This window comes from Pyrgilauda ruficollis, unplaced genomic scaffold (assembly GCF_017590135.1).
Source record: "Pyrgilauda ruficollis isolate IOZ18807 unplaced genomic scaffold, ASM1759013v1 scaffold86, whole genome shotgun sequence".
Lineage (NCBI taxonomy): Eukaryota > Metazoa > Chordata > Aves > Passeriformes > Passeridae > Pyrgilauda > Pyrgilauda ruficollis.
The window spans coordinates 2,925,718-2,947,182 of NW_024530599.1; the positions used below are offsets into that span (position 1 = coordinate 2,925,718).

General features: G+C 49.6%; 1 protein-coding gene across 1 annotated transcript in view; it reads left to right on the top strand.

Annotated features, from left to right (window-relative positions):
• The first annotated feature begins 8,674 nt into the window (after nucleotides 1–8,674).
• The window catches only part of WWC1 (WW and C2 domain containing 1), a 66,476-nt gene continuing 53,685 nt past the window's right edge, over nucleotides 8,675–21,465 (top strand). Inside the window, exon 1 of the mRNA XM_041488038.1 lies at nucleotides 8,675–8,961. Coding sequence (XP_041343972.1) covers nucleotides 8,843–8,961 — 119 coding nt within the window. The 5' untranslated portion in view covers nucleotides 8,675–8,842. The remainder of the gene's footprint in view (nucleotides 8,962–21,465) is intronic.

The window sequence follows — 21,465 nt, forward strand, 5'->3', positions numbered from 1 at the left end:
CAGCAACATTTGAGTGTGACTAAGAGCTCTAGGAAGTCAAATACCATTGCCAGTGCCAAAGCACCACCTCCCCTGCATTCATAAAGCCTTCTCTGCTTCTGCCTAACCCAGCACAAATGGGTTAAAACCAGCACAGTGCTGGGCACAGCTGGAGCTGTGGTCATGAGCTGTGTGTGTCTACAGCAGCAACACCTGGCAGGTGATTACCTGAGCTGCTGGGAAGAGCAAGTGGCATTTAACAAGCAGCTGAAACTGGGTCACACAAATACAGATACAGAATGCTTTGCAGCACCCTCACAGCAGGGCCCATCACACTCAGGGGTTAAGTTGGTAATTTTAATCTCAGCTGACTGACAGCTCACTGGGTCAGCTCAGCCTCTCCACCACAATCACCAAAAATAAGTAAAACCACAGAGGTGGAGGCACCTGTGTGATGTGCTCAGGTACCCAAGCCAGGCATGCAGCCAGACGACCAGCAGGAAAACAGCTTGGCAGGGAAGGCAGGGACTGGACCCTGCCAGCCTCTCCCACACACAGTTTGGGGTCTGCCTGCCAGCACGCTGCAGGCTGCCCAGCCTTCTCCACCACTAGCTCCAGGAGCCTCTTCTAACCTGCTGAGTGTGGGGTTTGCACCAGGGGCAAGAGGCAGTGCCCAGCAGATGCCCTGCACCCACCCATGTGCTCCAGTTCACCTGGAGCTCAGCAGGTGCCACCAGCCCTGCCCAGGCTTCCCCACACCTCCTGCAGCAGGAATGGGTGTTGCTCTTCAAAACACACATCTAATGTCACAGGTTAGTCTTCCCCTCGTGTCCTTGTTCATTAAAATACTTGTGTAGCATCTTAGGAGGATTTAATAGTTACAGTCAGGCTACTTCTGAAACAAGGAGGAGGACAAAAAAAGCAAGTAATAAAGCAAAATGTGGTAAAAACACCACGGGAGAGAGCTGTGTGCCAACTTTCAGACAAGCAAATGAATGCAGCCAATTTATAAATCCTTAACAAATAGGATTTACAATGGAAGTGGCAGTTAAGCCATCATGAGTACCAAAGGTGGCAGGCAGTGCTCTATAATGCTGTCCGTGCTCTGCAGCAGCAGCTCAGCAGCATTGCTATTGGAGAAATTGTATTTACAGAAGTTTTTCATCTTTAGATGACAGCTTTTGGCAGGCTTTAGTCTAATTTGGTGGTTGCATACAAAAGGAAAATCGGCCAGCAGGACTCCGGGCTGTGCCACTGACTATGCTGCTAAAATCCAGGCCTTGTGACTGTGTCAAATACCTCTCTGTCCTCAAACTCCACTAGATGCAACCATCACATAAATGAAAGGAAAATATTAAGAAATATGAGTGTTATAAATCAATAATCTCATTTTTAGTTGTTGGCAATAGTCACTGACTCAATAGGCACTACTTGATAAATCAGACTTTTTTATGTGTCTGAACTTCTCTGTAGAGAATAAAAACCTGATTTCTGCTTGCCTGTGAAGGCTGAGTGATCTTTTAGAAAACATCCCCATCTCAATGCCTTGCTCTGTGTCCAGGTGGGGAAGGCAGGTTATTAAAAACCTTGGTACAAAGCGCACAAGAGGAGAGTTTTCACACTTAGCACAGGGCCCTTATTGAAAAGCAGGGATTGGTGTGGGTGGAGGCTGCTGGAGGGCTTGAAGTCCAGCTCATTCTTTGGTTACAGAGTGTCCCAGGAGAGGTGAGGACAACTCCATTTTAAGAGCATGTCCAGCTGAGATATGAATATCTTCAAGGTTGGCAACAGCAACCTATTCAGTGCTCACTCAGCCTTACAGCAAATCAGTATTTCTTATGTTTAACCAGAACTCTCTGTATTTTTTCCTTTGCCTTTTTTCTTTGCCATGTCAGTGGGCAGCACCTTACTGCCCTTTGCTGGGCTCTCTCCAGCACGTTCATGTCTGTCTTGTACACTCTGCTCACTCAGAACCAGACTCAGCACTCCAGCCACACCTCACTGGTGCTGAGCACAGGGGAGGGATCACCTCCTCAGCCCCTCGGTGATGCCCTGGCAAACCCAGCCCAAGGTGCTGCTGGCTCTCTCTGCCACAAAAACATAGTGCAGGCTCAGGATCAGCTCCTTGTCCTGCAGGTCTTTTTCTGGAAAAAGGACACCTTTACACCTGGCTGGCCTCCAGCTCCTATTGGTGCTTGGGGTTGTTCCTCCCCAGGTACAGGACTCTGAACTTCCTTTGCTGATCCTCATGAGGCTCCCAGCAGCCCCTTTCTCCAGCCTGTGCCCCTGGGTGGCAGAAGACCCTCTAGTTCATCAGCTGCTCCGCCTCGAACCTCCCCCAGTTGCCATGGCACTGCCAGCCAGCAGGGAACAGCCTGGCAGGGCCATCAGCCAGCTTGCTTGGCTCTCCGGGCTGCATCCCCGCAGCTCACAGGGATGTCCGTGGTCTTTTTGGTTCTCCCGGACCTGACCCTGCTCCACGGACCCCCAAGGCGCCCCTCGGCAGCTGCGGACGTGCCGCTGGACAGACTGCCAGGCAGCAGGACAGGCTGCCAAGGCACCTGGCTCCTGTCCCAGCAGCAGCAGCCTGCCCGCAGGGACAGCCCGGTGTTCCTGGCCCGGCCATTTCCCACACAGAGGGACGATGGCCCTGTCCCTTGGCCAGGCAGTGCCACAGAGGGACGATGGCCCCTGTCCCTTGGCCAGGCAGTGCCACAGAGGAACGATGGCCCTGTCCCTTGGCCAGGCAGTGCCACAGACGGACGATGGCCCCTGTCCCTTGGCCAGGCAGTGCCACCAGCGCTGCCCCAGCCCAGCCGCTGGCCCTGCTCCTCCGCCCTGCCGGACCACAGAAACCCCACCTGCAGCGCGCTGCCCTCGCACCGCAGGGTGAGGCGAGAAAAACCCCACCTGCCAGGTTAGACACGCAAACCGTGCTGGCCAAGCCGGGTCTCTCGGCTCGCCCTGCCCCGGCTCCGGCACACGGCGGGGCCAGCGGCGGCTGTGCCGCTCCGCTCCGCCGATCCCTCCCCGCTGGATTTGGGGACCGTGGTGGCACCGGGGCGTTTGTGCAGCTCAGGGTGCGTTACCAGTGTCACCGCAACGGGCACGTTTCTGTCACAAGCTGCCCCCGAGCAGGAATTCCCTTCTCGTGCGCAGCGAAGGGCGCTTGTCACGCTCGGTGCGGTGAACGCCGTGCCCGGTGCGTGTCCCGCCGTCCCGCCCGCTGCTGCGGGACACCGCCGGGTGCCAGGGGCCGCTCGCTCGGGCAGCCACTCGTCATGCTGGCAGGAATGCCAAAGTTCTCATTCGCAGGGCAGAAAGGTGGAGGCTCGGGAGTTGATATGTGACCAGGACAATCCCGCTGGTGGGAGGAGTTCTCTCTGACTTCTGAGCAAATAACGAGCCAGTGATAAAAGCAATATATACCAAACCAATTCATTTTTCTGCCAGACGTGATCTCCATGACAGGTTGATGGAAATTAATTAACCATTATCTTTAAACTTTTATAACAAGGAGTGACTGGTCCCATTCCTCGCTCCCAGCCAGAGGGCCAGGGCTGGCAGCCGAGGGCAGACCTGCCTGCCTCTGCTGAGGAGCTCAGTGCCAGCCCCACGGCCACTCCTGAGGGCTGGCTGGCTCCTGGGTGACACCTGGGTGGCACCTTGGTGGCAGCTGCCGAGAGCTGCTGATGCCCCGCAGGGGACAGTCGGGCATGAAGAGCTCTGGTTTCACCGGGGTGGTTTCCCAGATGGGCCAAGCAGTTCCCAGCTATTGCAAGGGAGAAGATTCACAGACACGCTCAGCTCCTAGAGCCTGTGACAAGGCAGATCCACACACTCTGGGAACACAGACACCTGGACTTCCCAGCAATGTCGAGGCATGATGGCAGTGCTTCCAGTGGGCACAAAAGGGCTCAAGAAAGCAACAGAGATAAGAGTTATTTTGGGGTAAAAATCCACATTTTACTGTTTTGTTCATAGGTGAAAAAAAAATCTGAGCACCCAAAGGTCATAGTCAGGAATTTATTCCCTCGCTGCAGTCTTGTTTGCTGAAAGATAAAGATCTTGATGCAGGTGTACAAAGTGCCAAGGATCGGGAAGGCAGCACAGAGTAAACCCGTAGCCAGGTGACGTGTTTGTGACAGCAATCACAAGAGCTGTCAAAGGTGTCCTGCAATGTATCCTGTCCTTCCGAGGCAGAGCTCAGCTGACAGAGGGTTTTCTGCCCTGTTAAGGATGCTGGCAAGGATGCTGCCCTGTTAGAGCCAGCCTTGCCCATGGCAGGCGATGGCCTGAACATTTGCACCAGTGTAAATATTGACCCGTGGCTTGGTAGAGCCCTGAGTCAGGAGTGGCTGGGGACTGTCCCACAGAGTGCAGTAGCTCAGCCCGGGTCAGCCCTGTGTGATGGCCCCACCACTGGGGACCTGACCACCTCAAAGGTCTTTTCCAGCCTCACTGAGTCTATGTGGTTCTATTGCATCTCGTTTCACAAACCAGTCAGAAACCTCTTATGACCACTTTCAAGAAGACAAAACATACAGGAATCCAACCAGCGGGTTTTCTGGTGCACTGGGAAACCCAGCTGCTGTACTGGTCCTATTCAATGGCCAGTATTTAATGGTCACCTGGCCACAGGAAGCTGTGACCTCCCTGTCCCTCACGTCCCTCCTCGGGCACCCTGCCCTGTGTGGGGCAGCCCTGTGCCACACGCTCCCTGTGCCCTGAGCACAAGGACACAGGGACACAGGGACAGATGCCTCGTCTGGAACGAGGGGTGCTGGGGCCAGCCAGACACCGGGCATGGCGCAGCCAGCACCTGCCTCAGCAACAGGATGGCTTTGCGGATGTCAGCTGCCTTTTCTTTTTGTTTAAGGCCTCCAGCAATGGGTGTTTTAAGGAGTAGATTGAAAGAAAACAATGAAGTGGCTTTGCCAGTGTTTACAGAAAATCCCTTTTATGTTGGTACTGAAAGTACAGCAGGTTGTGTGCCCTCTTCCCTGCCTCCAGGGCACCTCTGCTCTTCCTGCTGGGCTGGAAACAGCTTCTGAAAGCAGGAAGGCTTCAGGTTACTTCCACAATGCAACATTCCATTGCTCCAAACTCGGTTTTTGATCTTTCTAAAAAATAAAATTCCATTTGGAAACAGAAAAATATTGACATACAGTTTTGGGGTGGGCAGGATAGGGAAGAGGCTTTCTAGAACAGTAAGGGAGGTCTCCACAGAAATGATACTGTGTTTCAAGTTGAAAAATACTGGAGATTTTAAATAAAATGTAGTATTTTAGCTAATGTAATTGCTTTCTGGTAATTGAATTTAAACCCCTTTTTCCTCCTATTTCAGTTCAGATATCTGAAGGTGTTGGTTAAGAGACCAATACTGTGCCTCAGCCACTTTTCACCTTTGAGTTTTGTTATTTGCACTCAATTAAGAATAGAGCTTCAGGTGTCAAGTACAAAATTAGACACTTTTGAATGTATTAGGAAAAAAGAAACCCGAGTATCAAGCAGCCAGCTCCTCTAAAACAGACCAGCAGCTGATAAAGGCAGCTCCTGTTACTGGGCAGCTTGTAACCAGCCTGTTGTGGACTCTGGTGGGATTGGGAGCTGCAGCACATTAGGTCATGCTGGAGATGTTGACCCCAGGGCAAAAAAAAAAATAGTTTTCTGCAGACTTTGTTCTCTGCTCTGCTCTTCCTTTTCACATAGCTAAGAGCTTACCTACAAACCAAACCTTCTTATTTGCTCATGAGAAAACAATCACCTGTTTGTTTATTGTTTTACAGTTCAAACAGACTCTGATAACGCTGAATTCCTTTGTTGTGAATGCAAGTGGTAAAAGGGAGTAAGTCACCATATGCACATTCCTGATTACATTTATAAATTCATATGGTTCAATGACAGGTTGGGCTTTTTCTCTGAGTTAATGAATAAAGAGGAGTGGACAAATAAAATCTTTTGACTTGAGTCAGAACTACCTGCAAATATTTTCTGAGGTATTTATTTCAAAAGCAATTACATTTTAAAAATGTAAACAATTACTTTCTTCCTAAATAGAGTTGATGACATCTGGAAAAGAAAGGGTATTTGGTCAGCTTCTTTTCATAAAGCCTTTTACTATACGCTCTAAATATGCTTCAAAAATTTGAAAAAAAAAAAAAGCTTTAAAATAAACATGCCTTTTGTAAGTACCTCTGTGCTGGAATAAGACCACAAATACAGGACCATGAAAATACACAATAATTTGTTATGACTTTGCTGTTTACTTCTCTTGTAATATTTAAAAGCATTGGTTGCTGCTGATTTTTTGTCTATTGCCACATTTCCCCTTTTGAAATTCTTGAGCACTTTGCTGAGAGTTTTACAAAGAGAGAAGTGCCATTATCCACAAAATTAAAAGCAGAAAAGAGAAACTATCAGCCGCAGTGAGTAGCCCCGTGCCCCGCAGAAATGCAGTGCCCTGGGCTGGCGCGGGTCCAGGACTGCCGGCGATGCCAGGGTCTGCTCGCTGGAGCGGCACTGCTCCCAGGGCTCCCAGGGCTCCCACTGCTCCCACTGCTCCCAGCGCTCCCACTGCTCCCAGGGCTCCCACTGCTCCCAGGGCTCCCAGCGCTCCCACTGCTCCCAGTGCTCCCAGGGCTCCCAGCGCTCCCACTGCTCCCAGCGCTCCCACTGCTCCCAGGGCTCCCAGCGCTCCCACTGCTCCCAGGGCTCCCAGGGCTCCCACTGCTCCCAGGGCTCCCACTGCTCCCAGTGCTCCGTGTGCTCCCACTGCTCCCAGCGCTCCCACTGCTCCCAGCGCTCCCACTGCTCCCAGGGCTCCCAGGGCTCTCAGTGCTCCCACTGCTCCCAGGGCTCACAGGGCTCCGTGTGCTCCCAGGGCTCCCACTGCTCCCACTACTCCCAGCGCTCCCACTGCTCCCCGTGCTCCCACTGCTCCCGGCGCTCCCACTGCTCCCAATGCTTCCAGCGCCCACACTTCCCCCAGCGCTCCCAGTTCTCCCAGTGCTCCGTGTGCTCCCACTGCTCCCAGCGCTCCCAATGCTTCCAGCGCCCACACTGCCCCCACTGCCCCCACTGCTCCCAGCGCACCCTGTGTCCCAACTGCTCCCAGCGCACCCAGTGTCCCCACTGGTCCCAGTGCCCCCAGCACTCCCAGTGCTCCCTGGAGAGAAACCACAGTGACCGCTTGGAGTTGTGGACATCAACAGTTTTTATTCATTTAGTCTTCACTTATTATTAATTTAAAAACCTTGTGTAAAAAAAAAAAAATAAAAGCTACTTATTTAGTAGCCCACACGAAGTCTGGCTTCAGATAAAATGGGGTTAAACCAGGTTATTTTCCAAATGCCTCACTTTCAGTTTTACTTGTCTTCATTTTCTTCCCTGCTCAACCACTTCATCAGCCAACTGCTACCACATTCTGTTTCGGCCTCCAGAGAATTTGCAGTTCTGACTCCCAGCAGGCTGTCAGAAAGCCTGATAGAAAAAATCCCACAAAATCTGCCACAAAAGTGAGATGTTATTTCTAATTGTCTTTTTCACTTTTACTTTTCCTCTCCAGCCCTTCGAGGCTCCCCTCTTCCCATCCTCCAGTTTCCTTTTCCAGCCGGTGCTTGGCAGGGATCCCTGCTCCATTCTGCTGTTTCAATAGCTGCAGCTCACCACAGCTCCTCGCTTTCCCCGTCCCTGGGCAGCAGAGCGCGGCGCTGGCCGCTGCTCGCCAGGGACAGCGCCACCCCACGCCGAGCTGCCCTCGTGCCACGCGGGGCACGCCACCCGCCCCAGCCCATCGCGTGCCACCGCAGCGGCTCTTACTGTGACATTCTGTCATGGGCTGTCTGTTCAAGCCGAAACGACCGGAATGTGGGAGAGCGGGCTGTGGAGGGCATGGCTTCATAGCTGCTTCCATGCTGCACGGCAGCTGTGCCGGAGCCACGCTCAGGTACCGGCAGCGGCTGCCCAGGAAGGGTCCGTGCCCGCGGGGTGGGCACCGTCACCCTCCCTGCGGCGTGTGGCTGCACCGGGGGCTGTCTGTGCCACCCGAACTACTTCCACAACCCGGCTTCCCCATGGTCCGAAGGTATCCAGGCTCCAGCTGCCACGAGCTTTCCCTCTGGAGCCCACAGGAAGTCACCCCTGTCGCCCCCGTGGGCTCCGCTGGCTCCCGGCTCCCCAGGTGCGGGGAGCCCACCGCGGCTGAGCCGGGCCACCCGAGGGCAGGGCACTGGGGCAGGGCCACTCCTGGCCCAGCCGCGCCCGAGCTGCTGCGCTCGTCCGTGCGACGGCAGCACCGGCACCCCACGGCCGTGTCCACCAGGGCACCGAACAGCCCCGACCCGCTCTCTGCCACCCGTGCTGTGCCCTCGGCGCCTCAGCGCTTCTGGCGGCTGTCCCCGGCCCTGGCCCGGTGCTCCGGCCCCGCGGGGCCCCCGAGCCCCAAGACTGGCACCGTCCCGGGCACCGCGGCCCCTCGCCCGGCCCCGCCGCCACGGGGCGCTCGGGGGCGCGCAGCCCTCGGGGCCCGGGGCCGGAGCGTGGCCGTGGGTGTAGTCGAGGGGCGTGGCCGTGGGTGTGGGCAGGCGGTGGGTGTGCCCGGGGCGGGCCCGGGGGCGTGGCCGGAGCGGGGGCGGTGCCGCCGCGGGACTCGCGGGGCGGCCGCCGGCGGAGCAGGAAATGGAGGCGTGAGCGGGTGGAGCGGCCGGGGCTCCGCGCCCAGCGCTGACCGCGGGTTCGCCGCCGCCCTCCCGCACCGCCCCGGCCCGCCCCCGCCGCGGGGCCCCGCGGGAGGGGAGCCCCGGCGCGGCCCCCGGAGCGCAGCGCGGCGGTGCATGGGGCGGCGCGGCCGGCGGTGCGGACCATGCCGCGGAAGGAGCTGCCGCTGCCCGAGGGCTGGGAGGAGGCGCGGGACTACGACGGGAAGGTGTATTACATCGACCACGGCAGCCGCACCACCAGCTGGGTCGACCCCCGCGACAGGTGGGCGGCGGCGGGCGGGGCCCCGCGGTGTGCGCGCAGAGCCCGGCGCGGCTCCCCGGGAGCCCGGCCGGTCCCCGCTGCCGTCCCGCGGCTCCGCTCGGGCTCCGCGGCACGGGAGGGCAGGGCGGGACGGTGGTGGCGTTACCTGCGGGCCTGGCCCGGCAGTGGCGCTGCCCGCTGCACGGGAGGGCAGCGATGGACGGGGCTCAGCGAGTTGTGTTGCTGCCGTTCGGGTCTCCTCGGCCGGCCCCGGCCGTGCTGCGGAGCCGCGATCGGCGCGGCCATGCGGCCCTTGCGCCAGGGGAGCAGCGGTGGCTCGGTGCGGTGGCTCGGGACAAGGTGGGCTCGAGAGGTGTCGGCGGGCCCTGTCCTGCATCGTGGCCCACCTCTGCGAACAGTGGCCTTACCGAGCTTGGCCATCGCGGAGGTCACGGACTTCAGGGTGTGTCTCTGATCGCCCCTCTTTGCCACCTTCTTCCCTGCGGTATCCCCTTGCTCCTGCTTGCTCTGAGTAGTTCTTTTCCTGCACCGTTCACTTAAAAAAAGTAGAAAAAACAGAAAACAGGGTGCTGCTTAATACCGGGGTCATTTCCAAGCAACACTCTGTCCTAGCATGTTGTAGTTCTGTGCTTGAGGCAGTCATGGTGAGCCAGTGCACGGGAGCTTGGATGTGCAGGAAGCTCAACTTCAAGGATCACGACTGAAATTTAGAAGTTTTTGACTTTTTTTCTTGTTTAATGTTTTGTTAGCTGAAGTTCCCAGAAACGGGAACTCAAAAATCCATCCTAGCGAATTTCCTAGTTGGAAATTCCAGCAATCTGAACTATGCAGTTTGTTGTTGATAAATTTCACGTGCTTCCCCATCTGACAGTGAGTGTTTTCCTTGTTGTGGGGCAGAAAGGGTGATTTCTGAATCTGTGTTCCTTTCTTCCCCTTGCTCCAGCGATCAATTCAAGGGGTTCCATTGTTGGTGGGATGTCAGGACTTTGCCTTCACTCCGTTTACTTAGATGGGTTTTTTGTTACACATGGACGTGAATGATTGTCCAGTTTTACAAGATTTCAAGGAGTGTTCTGCATTCCAGGAATAATCCTTGTGTGTACTGTACACAAATGTAACCTGCTGCCAGCCAGGGCTTTGGAACTCATCTTGGGGTTCAGTTTTAGGAATGTGGTTGAGAAGGGCCAGTAACAGAGTTGTTCCAAGGTGTTTCTTTAACCTTCATAGAAGTCGATGAAAGCTTAAATTAGAAATGCTTTCCTGGCATCCTTATTTTGTTCAGAGGATGAAGACAGGTGAGAAATCTAATAGGCCTAATGCAGGCTTATAAAAATTCCTGTGTGTCCTTGGCTAGTGATTCAAGAATGACACAAATGACTAAATGGGTGCCTTATTTAGCCATGTGTACTGAGCTGTCGCAGAATCATTACCTGCTCACCACTGCTAGAGGACAATAATCAAACACATTCTGATAACTCTTATCACATGACACTTGTTGTGCACATAGAAATACACCTGGATACACGTGGCCCTGACGAGCTTTGTGTCTGAGTCATCCTCCAGTAGTGCTACCAGGGAAACTGCCTCTGAAAATCCACAAGGTTTTGAAGAGTCTGGTGGTCCACAGTAGAATAACTGTGTGACACAATACTTACCCATCATCTGGTGGACCGTGAGCTTGTATGAGCTGAAATTGTCCTCTGCCATACAGGAAAGCATTTCTCTGCCAAGTAATTACCACTGCCTGAAACCTAGTTGATGGGGGATTTCTCATCAGCTCAGGTCATAAGATGCCTGTTCCCTGCAGGGGAGTGAACTTGGATTTACACACTGAGCATTGAACTCTATCACTGTGTTTTAAATTTTAAATGATTGAAAGGTTTGCCTTTTACAAGTCATATTTAAAATGGCTGCAGCTGAGACGTGGGTTTGTGATGAATTTGCTACAGTGCTTTGTGTGCTGTGCTTACACATTCTGTCTGTAACCCAGCAAAAAGCAACAGATAGTGGTAACATGGCTGTAGAAATGCAAGTTTGAGGAATGTGGAGGAAGATGTGTGTTAGGGCACGCTCTGAACCCAGTGTCAGGGAGGACCTTTGTAAACCTGATCAGAGTAGCAACTGGTAGTGAAAGATAGAACACACGTTTTTGAACCTTCCCTAAATCTTTCATTCTAGCTTAATTTAGTGCAAATAAACATGAGCAGGGATACCATCTAGCTTCAGGGCATGGGCCATCCCATTGTTTTGTGACAGCAGGTTTGCAGTCCTGCTGAGGTTGGTTTGACAGGCTGCCAGGGAAGCAAACCTGGCTGTGGGCACACAGGGTCTGCAGCAGGGATGGGGAGGGCAGGGGGTGAAAGGTGGGACCTCAGCTGGGCCTGGGCTGTGAAATCAGAAGCTGGGCTGATGCTTTTCCAGTTCTTGTTTAACACACGGCTCCAGTTCTGCTGATAGGCTGTTGATGAGAGGGCTGTTAGACTTTGCCAGGAGGAGATCCCTGGCACCTGGTGGCGTCTCACTGTCCTGTAGAGGTGACCCGAGTGATGCTCAGGTGCCTGCAGCCTTGGTCGACGCAGCTGCATGTCAGAGCACTTTTACCTTGTACCTTTTAAGACTCAGGGTAGTCCTGAGAAACCTGTGGATGTTGGTACATTTTGGGAAATCATCTAAGATTAAATAATCTGAAGAATTTTGTAATTTAACTGTTGCTGTCCCTGTGGTGTGGTGTAACAGCAAAGAATCAAGGTACTTTGCATTACAGGAATTTCAGGTTAAAAAGCTCTTAAGGCAATTCTTCTGAACAGGTGAGGAGAAAATCAAAATCCTGCTGTGTTTTCCCTTTTGTAAGAGAAAGCTCAAATAGCTGCCTTTTTTGGTAGATCTGTAGGAAATGAGACAATTCAGGAGTTGAATACAGTGTGACAGGAGATCAAACCTTATTGAGCTCAGGGAGAAAATTTGTCATTCCTGGTTTTAAAACTATGCACGACCCTTCAGGTGTGCACTAGTACAAACCATGCCAGAAAGCTGTCTCAGTTGCTTTCTTAACACAGAGGGTGCATCTGCTCTGGAAGCTGCTGTGCTGGTGGGCAAACAGAAAATACCAGTGTTGTCTAAAAACTTCAGCACCAGCTGCTGCCTGTTCTTAAGCATCAGCATGAGCAGTGCTTGAACAACAGAGTGCTCTGAGTGACGTTTCAGCTTTCATCAGAAGTGAGGATTAGAAATGGGTGTCTCTGTTCCAGTGCTGTGCTCTCCTTGGGCTCTTTACAACCCTCCTTCAGACAGTCTTGTAAGAGGATAAGTTTTTAAACTTCTCCTTGCCTTTCAACACAGAAGCTTCAGGATGCGTTGAAAATTTGGCCATGCCTGATAATCCATCCCACTCTTGAATATTTGTGCTGTACTCTCCTACTGGCCTGGTGGTGTAAGGAGGTTTTTCTGGGTTATTTTAGATGGAGCTGACTGAACTTCTCATTTCACTTCTATCTCTGGACTCCCGTTGAGAATGAAAGCTATTGAAATAGAAGCAATTGTAGCTTAAATTTGGTGAAATTACTAAACAGCATCCGATGTTTTCAGTTTTGGGAGGCAGCAGTGCCTTAGTTGATGGCTCTGCATTTTTTGAAGGCTCTTGTTGCTGTAAAGGGTTGGGAGATGTTCATTAAGTAAAAGCCTAGATTCTGCATTTGCTGTCTAAATTCTCTTCCTTCTCCACACGGAGATTTTTCCAGTATGAAACTCCAAAACAGAGCTTTGGTGGAGAGATTTGCCAAGTTTGAGGGCTAGTGCATGCAGTATCATGTGTACAATCTTGAGTATTTAAAATAGTTAGGGTTACGGCCACCTATGTAGTCAGGAAGATTCAGATTTGCTGAGCTTGAGGATTTTAGTGGAGAAAAGCCAGGCATGTAATATGAAGAGTACCATCATCTAGCCATGCCCTTCTAGGCTTTATGAGAAGTGCTGCAGAGTATTGTCTCCTCTGCATTATTCTGATCTTTAAGCTTTTCATCCCCAGTCTGCTCTGCACACTTGGTCTACAAACTGCCTTTATTAAAGGTTTAGAAATGTGAGCATGGTGCTGAAAATTCGTATGTAACTGTCTACTCCTTGGATTACTTAAATGTAGAACAACTTTAATGACTGGAATAAAGCTGCTATAGGTAACTTAAGTGTGAGAATCCTTCAAAATAAAAGGGCTGGAAGAAGGGAGGGCAATGAAAGGCAGCAGGAACAAAAGGCGTTATGCTCTTCTGTAGATGAGAAATCAGTAAGCATAAGGAGATGAGAGAAAAATTGTCCAAAATAGAAAAACCAGGGGAGAGAAATGCTCTTTCATCAGTGCCAACAGCATAGGTCATGCAGCTGAAGGCTGCTAGTTTGATGCCTGTTGCTGCCTTTGTTTGCTGATATCTAGCTAAGCACCCTGTCATATATATGTGAATCTGCTGCTTTCTCCTGTTTGCATTCCCCAAAATAGCTGACAGCTTTGTAAGGAACAGGCAGCTTAGTGTGTGCCCATAGAAACTGCTGATCACCATTTTCCACGAATGCAGAAGGGAGTGACAAAAATGCAATCTTCAAAGTCATCCAAATGCCACCTCTTGGAACAGGTGTCCAAATGTGTAGGATTTGTGCTGTTCTCACGTTTTGCCGTAATGATTGGTTTTTGTAGGTGCTAATACATAAGGAGACATGGATAGAAGTAAGATTGTGACACTTGAAATTATTTTAATTTATTAATATCAAGTGCCTTCCAAGATGAGTTAGCTCAGAATGCACCTGAAGATTGGAAAAAAGGGTTGGAGCTGAAATCTGTCACACTGCTTCAGTTATAAAAGATCAGACTTTATTATTCTGGGGGAGTTTTGGGTTGATTTTCTTTTCCCCCTGGACTCCCCAGACAAGCCTAGATGTTTTGAAGACTGCAGGCACTGCCTTTAGAGCCAGTGTGCATCCTCAGTTGTGTAAGCTCACCTCACACTGGGGAGGGAACTGAAAACAACAGGTGTGATGCTTTTAACAAGGGCATCACTGCTAAAGGTGTGGTATGCACACGTGGGTAGAGACAGAGGATGTTGGCAGTGACTTCAGAATGACAAAATGCATTATTTTATCTTGCTTCCCTAAGGAACATGAGAAAAAAAAAGAAATGTGAGGTTTTGTTCAGCTCAGCAGCTTTTTAATGAATCTTGGGGAATTCTGAGTCTTAAAGGATCAGAAATGCTTTTGAAGAAATCTCCATACATCGCATTGTTTAGAAATATGTAGGCTGAGCTTCATCTTCTGCTCTGGCAAGGTCATCTTGCTCACAAGTTCACTCCTTTAATTTTGCCTCAAAAACTGACAGCGTGTGAAGTTAGAAGTTGCCACTGACTGGAAACTTACTTAGCAACAGAATCAACAATTCCATCCCTATGTAGGTCATATATTTTCATATCAGCGTAGTTATCTTGATCTCCATCGAGTGGAGTGACAGGAAATTGGCTAGTAAATTCCATATGTGGGTATGACAGGAGAGGTGGCTGCAGTGTTGGGCATCTGGGGCAGCTGCTTGGTGCTGTTGTTTTTTGGGGCACCTTAAGCTGCTCCTTCTGCCAGGGTAAAATTCTGTATCAGTGCAGGGAGTGAGGTGTGGAAGCTGGTCTGGCTGAAAAATGTCACTTTGCTGTCTGGGTTCATTTACAGAAGCAATTGATCCAGGTTGTGTAGGCTTGTGCTGAGCTGGGAGGCTTGCAGGAGTGGGAGTGGGGCTGGCTCTGGTGGCAACCTGGGAATGCTGCTGAGGGTGCACTTGTGAAACTGTCCCCAGGCATTTGACCTGGTCAGGCTCTCTGCCAGCCCAGCTGAGGAGGTGTTCCCAGGTGCTTAGCTCTGCCCCATGATTTCTGATTGAATTTTAAGGAAGAATGGATTTTGACTTGCTGGAGCCCATGTGAAGCCAGCAATGAGGCTGAGCATCTCCTAAAGATGTTCTTCACAGGGCAGCTTCATAGCTAGCACAGTTACGGGAAAATGAGTTTGCAGCAAAATTTTCCATGTCAGAATCTGATTAAAATTTCTCTAGAAAAATTTTCTGTGCCAGACATTTGTCCAAAGGAGTTTAATGAAATCACTTGTACATAAAGAAGTGATGTTTGCTCGGCAGCTCAGGGGTGTCCTGTTACTGACCCACCGCTCCACCTTTTGGGACTGGCTCTAATCTCAGTTGCTGGAGGAGTCTGTTAGGAATTGATTGCTGCTGTGTGCTCCTGGAGGTGGCTGCAGGCTGCCAAGGCTGTCCTTGCTCTGTGCTCAGCACTCCAAGCAGTGTCACCTCCCCACAGCGCATCCCTGCGTGCCTCAGGGACACCGCTGAGCTCGCCTCTGACAGCAGGGACATGTCCTGGGCTGGGCTTGGCTTCACTTGGATCCTGTGGGACACCTTCAAGCCTTTCTCAGAGAGAGGGAGAGACCATACAGCTGGCTTGGGAAAGCCCTGCTGGTCTCCCTGTGCCAGGGCTGGCTGAACCTGATGGCCTTGAGTGCTGCACCAGCAGGGCAAGTGTTAGCTGGAATAATTAATCAATAAGGAGGGGTGGCAGCAGCTTGGCAGAGTCAGGTGGAGGTATGTAGACTAGTGCTACTGCATGCACCTGTAGGAGAGCTATGCAGATTGACCACTTCCTTGGAGAGAAATACTTTTCTTGCTGGCTGCTTGCCACTTGTGAGACCTGTTTAGTAAGGTTATGTGCTTTGCTTGTGGTAATGAGGACTTGGCTTTATTTGAGCAGTTTAAGCTCAGTTCTTGTTCACAGAGCCTAAGGTTACTGTTCCCTCCTCCTTTAAAGCTACACGCATAGATAATTGGCTGAACAAACGGTGGGCAAAACTGCTCCCTGCAGAAAAATAACTGCTTTTCACTGCCACTCGTTCCGTGAAGTGGCATCTGGAAGACTCTCCAGATAGTCACAGGAGGTTTGGTGTGTAACAGGAAGATTTGGCAAAGAAGCCAAATCCTACAGCTGTCAGTGTTCTCTGTTTTTTTCATGCTCTTGGATGGGTTCTCCTGGCTTGGTTTGTTCTCAGTTTGTGCTGGTACTTACGGCTTCCACCCCAGCCACGATGTTCTGCAGCATAAGTACCCAACACATTTAAAAAACAGATGAATTGCTTTCTCAATCTCATGGAGGTGCTGTAGGGATTAATTAGTTCTGACAAAGTGCTTTCTGGCTGAGATGTCAAACTGACGTTTCAGGACTAATGGTATTGTTTAGTGAAACTGCTTGGTTCTCCTCAAATGCCTAATTACTATTTTAGAAGAATGTACTCTGTGGAGGGAAGCTTTATTGATTTAAAGCACGCAATAAACAGTATTGCTTTCAAGAGGCAGTCATTCATATCTGCTCTGTGCAGAGTTGAGGTGTAAGGTGGTCACACAGCTACTTTGAGCTGAAGTGTAAGTGAAACTATTGCTTAAATGACCCTGCAACAGCTTGCAGATTTCTCATATGTGACTTTCAGCTGCCTTAATAGCCATGTACTCAGAACAAGGGCAGTCCCCTGCCAAGGAGAGGGCTCTCTGCTATTTCATCCTTCACAACCCTACTCCACAGGGAGGATGGCCTGCAGAGGAACAGCACTGGGTAAAATAACCTTCTGGACCCTTCAAGAAGCACAGGAAAATGTAGGTAGCCCCAGAAGTGCTGTGGATAATTCAGTGGTTAATTTTCCTTGTGCTAAGCACAACTTTGGATGCCATGAGCCAGCTAAGCCTCTGCAGGCACTAGAAGACATGCTGCTGGCACAGCTGCACAGGCTGTCCCCTTGGCCATGCAGCCTCTGGGCCATCAGGTGCATAAATCCCATGGGACATCCTTGAGGGGCTCAGGCAGGCTGGCACCATGGCTTGGCAGCAGAAACCTGTCACATCATGGCACCTGAATGAAGAGGAGGAGTCATCTCCTGCCATCCTCGTCCTGCACACTGGCTCCATTGCTGGACTGTTTGAAACATTGAGTATATATTTGAGCTGCTTATGCAAATTATCTCAAAGGGGATTTGGATGGGGATGATAATGGAAAGTATTTGGCTGTCACGTGTGATGCAGCTCTTTGAATTATCCTGTGAGGTATCTCAGGCTGATGGCCTGTCTTGGGTGGTGCTGGGTATTTTTAGAAAAAATAGTAAGACTTATGTAAGTTCTAATGACCTGTCCTGTATCTAATTCCAGGTGAGCTTTTCATATTTTTTTTTAATAAATATTCTTAGCATGAATAACATTTGGTATTGTAGAGTTTTTGGCATGGTTCAGCTTGAAATTAAATCGTTACTTTGAACAGGCTTTTTTGTTGGGGCGTGGATGTGGTGATGCTCAGGTGTGTTTGATTAGTGGTGTGTTAACCCTGCAGAGAATAAGGAGGTTAAACTCTCCCATTCAGTATATTATTCAACGTTTCTCAACATCTGGTCTCTCTCCACTTCAGCTGTCAGTTGACCCACTTGTTGAGACTTTTCTGAAATTCCTTAAAGTCATCTTCACATCCAGCTAACCTAAACAGCTTGTCAGCCAGCAAGGCAGTAAGCCAGGTTTGATATTTGTCTTTTCTTACATCACGCCACAAGGTCTAATCATCAGAGTTAACACAAGTTATTGCCTTGATGAGACTGTTGAATTCCTGTGTGGACACATACATAGATGGCTTTAGGCTGTTTAACAGTTCTCAAAAAGTTTTCCAGTATTCTAGACATGGACAGATTTGTCTGGCAAAGAGATCAGTAAGTGTTATTCTGTCTTATTTTAATCTGTATGTGGAGGGAAGGGAAATGTCATGGCTTCTGCCATGTCCCATGGTTTTCTGTGGCTCTGAAGTTTTGTAAGATATCTTAGACTTCTTAACTTGTCTATGTTTAGCTTTTTAAATTTGGATATGAAAACTCAGCTGAGTTAGTCTATAATTCTGAGTAAAGGTAGGTATATTGTCAACTATCTGTTAATTATTCATTGACTGCTATGTGGCAGCCATGGTGAGTTTCTCATAATAATTACTAATAATTCAGTTTAAAATGCATCTGCCATCATCTGCCTGATGCTAATGAAAGCATAACCTGTATGTGAATACTTTCTTCAAGCACATCTCATTTGCCTCTCTTATATTCCTTGGCCAGTACTCCTCATTCCTTTTTAAGATTTCTTTTCAGGAGAAGGTTGTGTGGATGGAAGGGGAGAGGTGCATGGCAGGAGCCTGGCGTGGTCATTTGCAAAAAGGTTGCACGGATAAAAACCTTAGTTTGCAAAGACAAATTTGCAACTGAACTAGTCGCTTCCACTCAAGCTTGTTTTCACATATCTTTTGTAAATGCCACTCTTACCCCTAAAGCAAATGTTCTGTGTTGAATTTTCTCATCTTTATTCTCTATTTGTCCAGTGATCTGTAGCTTACACCCCTGAGTGTTTCCTGGTTTCTTTTCTATCTGCTTCCCACATGCAGGCTCCTGCAGTTTTGGGTGGTACCTCTGACAAGTTGTGTTGCATCTTCAGTAGCTTGGCTGGGCTGGGGATCTCTTCCAGTGCAGTCACTGGGGTTTGGCTCAGGTGCTGTGGTGGTGGTTCTTCCTGTCAGGAAAAGATCCCTGGATGGGTGGAGGACAGCTGACTGCAGCTGAGCATGCTGCAGTTCACAGCCAGGTTCAGACCTGCCTGTTTGGGCTGGGAGGATTTGTTCTTGTGTCAGACCCCATCCCATGGTGTCTCTGGCTGCTGCCACAGCCCCAGGCAGCAAGGTGGGCCTGGAGGCTGCTCTGGTTTTCTGACCAGAGCCAGGTGGCACCAGGTCCTTGAGAGAAAGTGGCACTTGGTGCAATTAGCTCCTGGGTGTTGGGGTTTTGCTGTGTGTAGAAACAAGAATGAGAACAGCCCAAGGGGTATTCACACCTGTAAACCTTCTGCTTGGAAATCTGCTTGTGGCACTCGCTTCTGATGGAGTGTGGCATGTTGGTAAGTGTTCCTTTGCAGTCAGATTTAATACTGAGCAAATTTGCAATGAAATAACCAAAGTTTAATAATTTTAACACTGCCCTTTAAAGGCTTTATTGTTTGAATTACGTGTCTGGAGTAGAAGGGCAGTTGTGTGGCAACAACTCTGAATGACAGTATTGCCTCTTACCTGTCTTTTTTGAAGACAGGCTGGAATACTGCTTTGGTCCATCTGCTTTGTGGCCAGCCTAGATGCCTGTTCAAAGGTGTAGGGAATAATGAGGTTATGTCAGTATGAATTAGGGATTTCACAACAACAGTTTTATTATTTATGTTGCATTCTCAGTATTTATGGAGGGTTTACTCCCCCCTAGCTAGTGGCTTTGCAGTCAAAGGCAAGCTGTTGACCTGTCATTTTATACTTCTGTGTTCCCAGCTCTGGCACACTCCTTTTTCCAGTGATTGTTGCTTCAACTTTTTCTCTCCCAAGCCATATAACACTGCTTCTTATTTCCCTTATGGCCATGTTTACAGGGTCTTTAAAGCTTTTCATAAGTAAGCACTTTGCCTGATGGGAGAAGAAGGTTTGTGGAGTTAAAAAAAAAAAAGGCAAGAAATACGCTGTAGGTAATAGATTCCAAAAATGCAAATTTGTTTAAGCAACTTCTTAAAAAGAAGGGAGGGAGGAAGGAATTGAAGATTAAAACCTGTGTTTATATACATGTAGAAGCTGGAGGCAAAGCAATCCATTCATAAATATACAATAGGATTTATGTCATGGTGAGAAGTGCTACATGCATATTCATGTGTAATTTGCAAATCCTTTGGTGATTAAATACTTTACTCCAAACTCAAGAGCTAAATAACCTTCTTGTTGAAATGAGATGTCCAAAGGCTCTAATGCTGCTCCAGTGGAGGGGAAAGGCTGGGTGGTGCAATAGATCCAATACTTTAATTTTGACTCTATTAAAAGATTTTTGGTGTGCTTTGGGCATTATTTTATTAGTATAATCAGGGAGTTTTGAACAAAGCATGAAGCAGAGAATTGCAAGAAATACTGTAAAGCCTGTCATGCTAAGAAAAGCAAATAGGCTTAGGAACTTGTTAGGATGTTTTTCTCAACTGATTTTAATGTCAAATACCTTTATCTAAACTTTCATATCCCACAGGTAAGCAAAGAGTTGAACTAATAACAGCTTGGAGTGCCTCTGTTTTAAAAAAGTAGCTTTGTGCAAGTGGAAGTGAATTGCCTTTAAAGAGTGTAGCCTCAGTTCTTCACTAGGAGATGGATATGAATACACTATTGTCAATGCTTTAGGTTTTCAAAAGTCTTTAAGTATTGTGGATGGAGTGCATCCTTTCTAACATCATGAACAGGGAAGACCGCTGCTATGGAGTAACTGTTTCCTGCGGCTGGTGTTGTTGCATGCAGGCAGCGAGTGCTCAGTGACAGTGCTGCGTCCCTGGGCAGGGCGTGGTGATGCAACTGGTTTATCTGCTGTCAGTCATCACACTGAATGGTACTCTGAAATGGGACAGCGACGGCCAGGCATCCTGCCGAGAAAACAGAGCTCAGCCCGTGCCTCCAACAGCTGTGATAAGATGGGGCTGGGACTTGTCCTGTGATTCTGTGCTCTGTGCCTGCCCTCACCTTCCTCGGGATCCTGGCACAGCTGGAAGTGGCAGCCCCCTGTCCCCTCCACGGCCACCAGCTGCTCTGCTTGTGCAGCACAGCGGTGGCCCCGTGACAATGGGCTTCTGTTTTTGCTGGTGTTTATATATTGCTATGGGAAATCACTAACAAACCAGAGCTCTTCTCAGTTCCTAAAGCTGGACCTGAGCCTGGTCAGTTCCATCTAGGTAAATTCCCTGTATTTACACCCTTTGGGAAAGCTGTGGTTTTTTTCTTGTATCTGGACTACCACAAAGTGTTTCTTGCTGTGCTCTCCGGTGTTCCTGATGGCTCATTTTGGAATTGCTCCTTTTTCAGCTTATTTGGGAATTGCTCCTTTTTGTAGCTTTATGAGCTCTTTATCCTTTGTGCATAGTTTTGTGTTGGGAGAATATAAAGTACATCGATGCTGGATGGGAGAAGCCAGCAGAGTTCTCGTGTTCTTTCTTTACCACTGAGGTTAGTCCCTCTTTGAAAGTTGTGTTGTCTGATTTAGTTTTCCTGCTCCTGTTCTGTAACAGCTCACCTGTGGGATGCTTTGATTGAGCTGAACAAGAAGACAGAGCAGTGCACTCAACTCACTAAGGACTATAAATGCATTTTTCTGGCTGGCACAGGTGTAGCAAATTGCCCTTCTAGTCCTGTTTACTTGTTTTTCACATTCAGTCACTGGTAGTTTCTGCTCCTTGGTGATCAGAGAATAGCCCTGGATCCCCTGCTGCTGTCTTGTGCTGTGATCAGGGGCCATGTGGCAGAGGCACTGTCCCTCCCGTGCCTGGGGACTCTGCTGTACAAAGCTGTGCTTCAGCTGATTTGAAATAATGTTTCCAGGTAACTGTGAAAAGCTGCTGCTTTTACAATGAGCACTGAG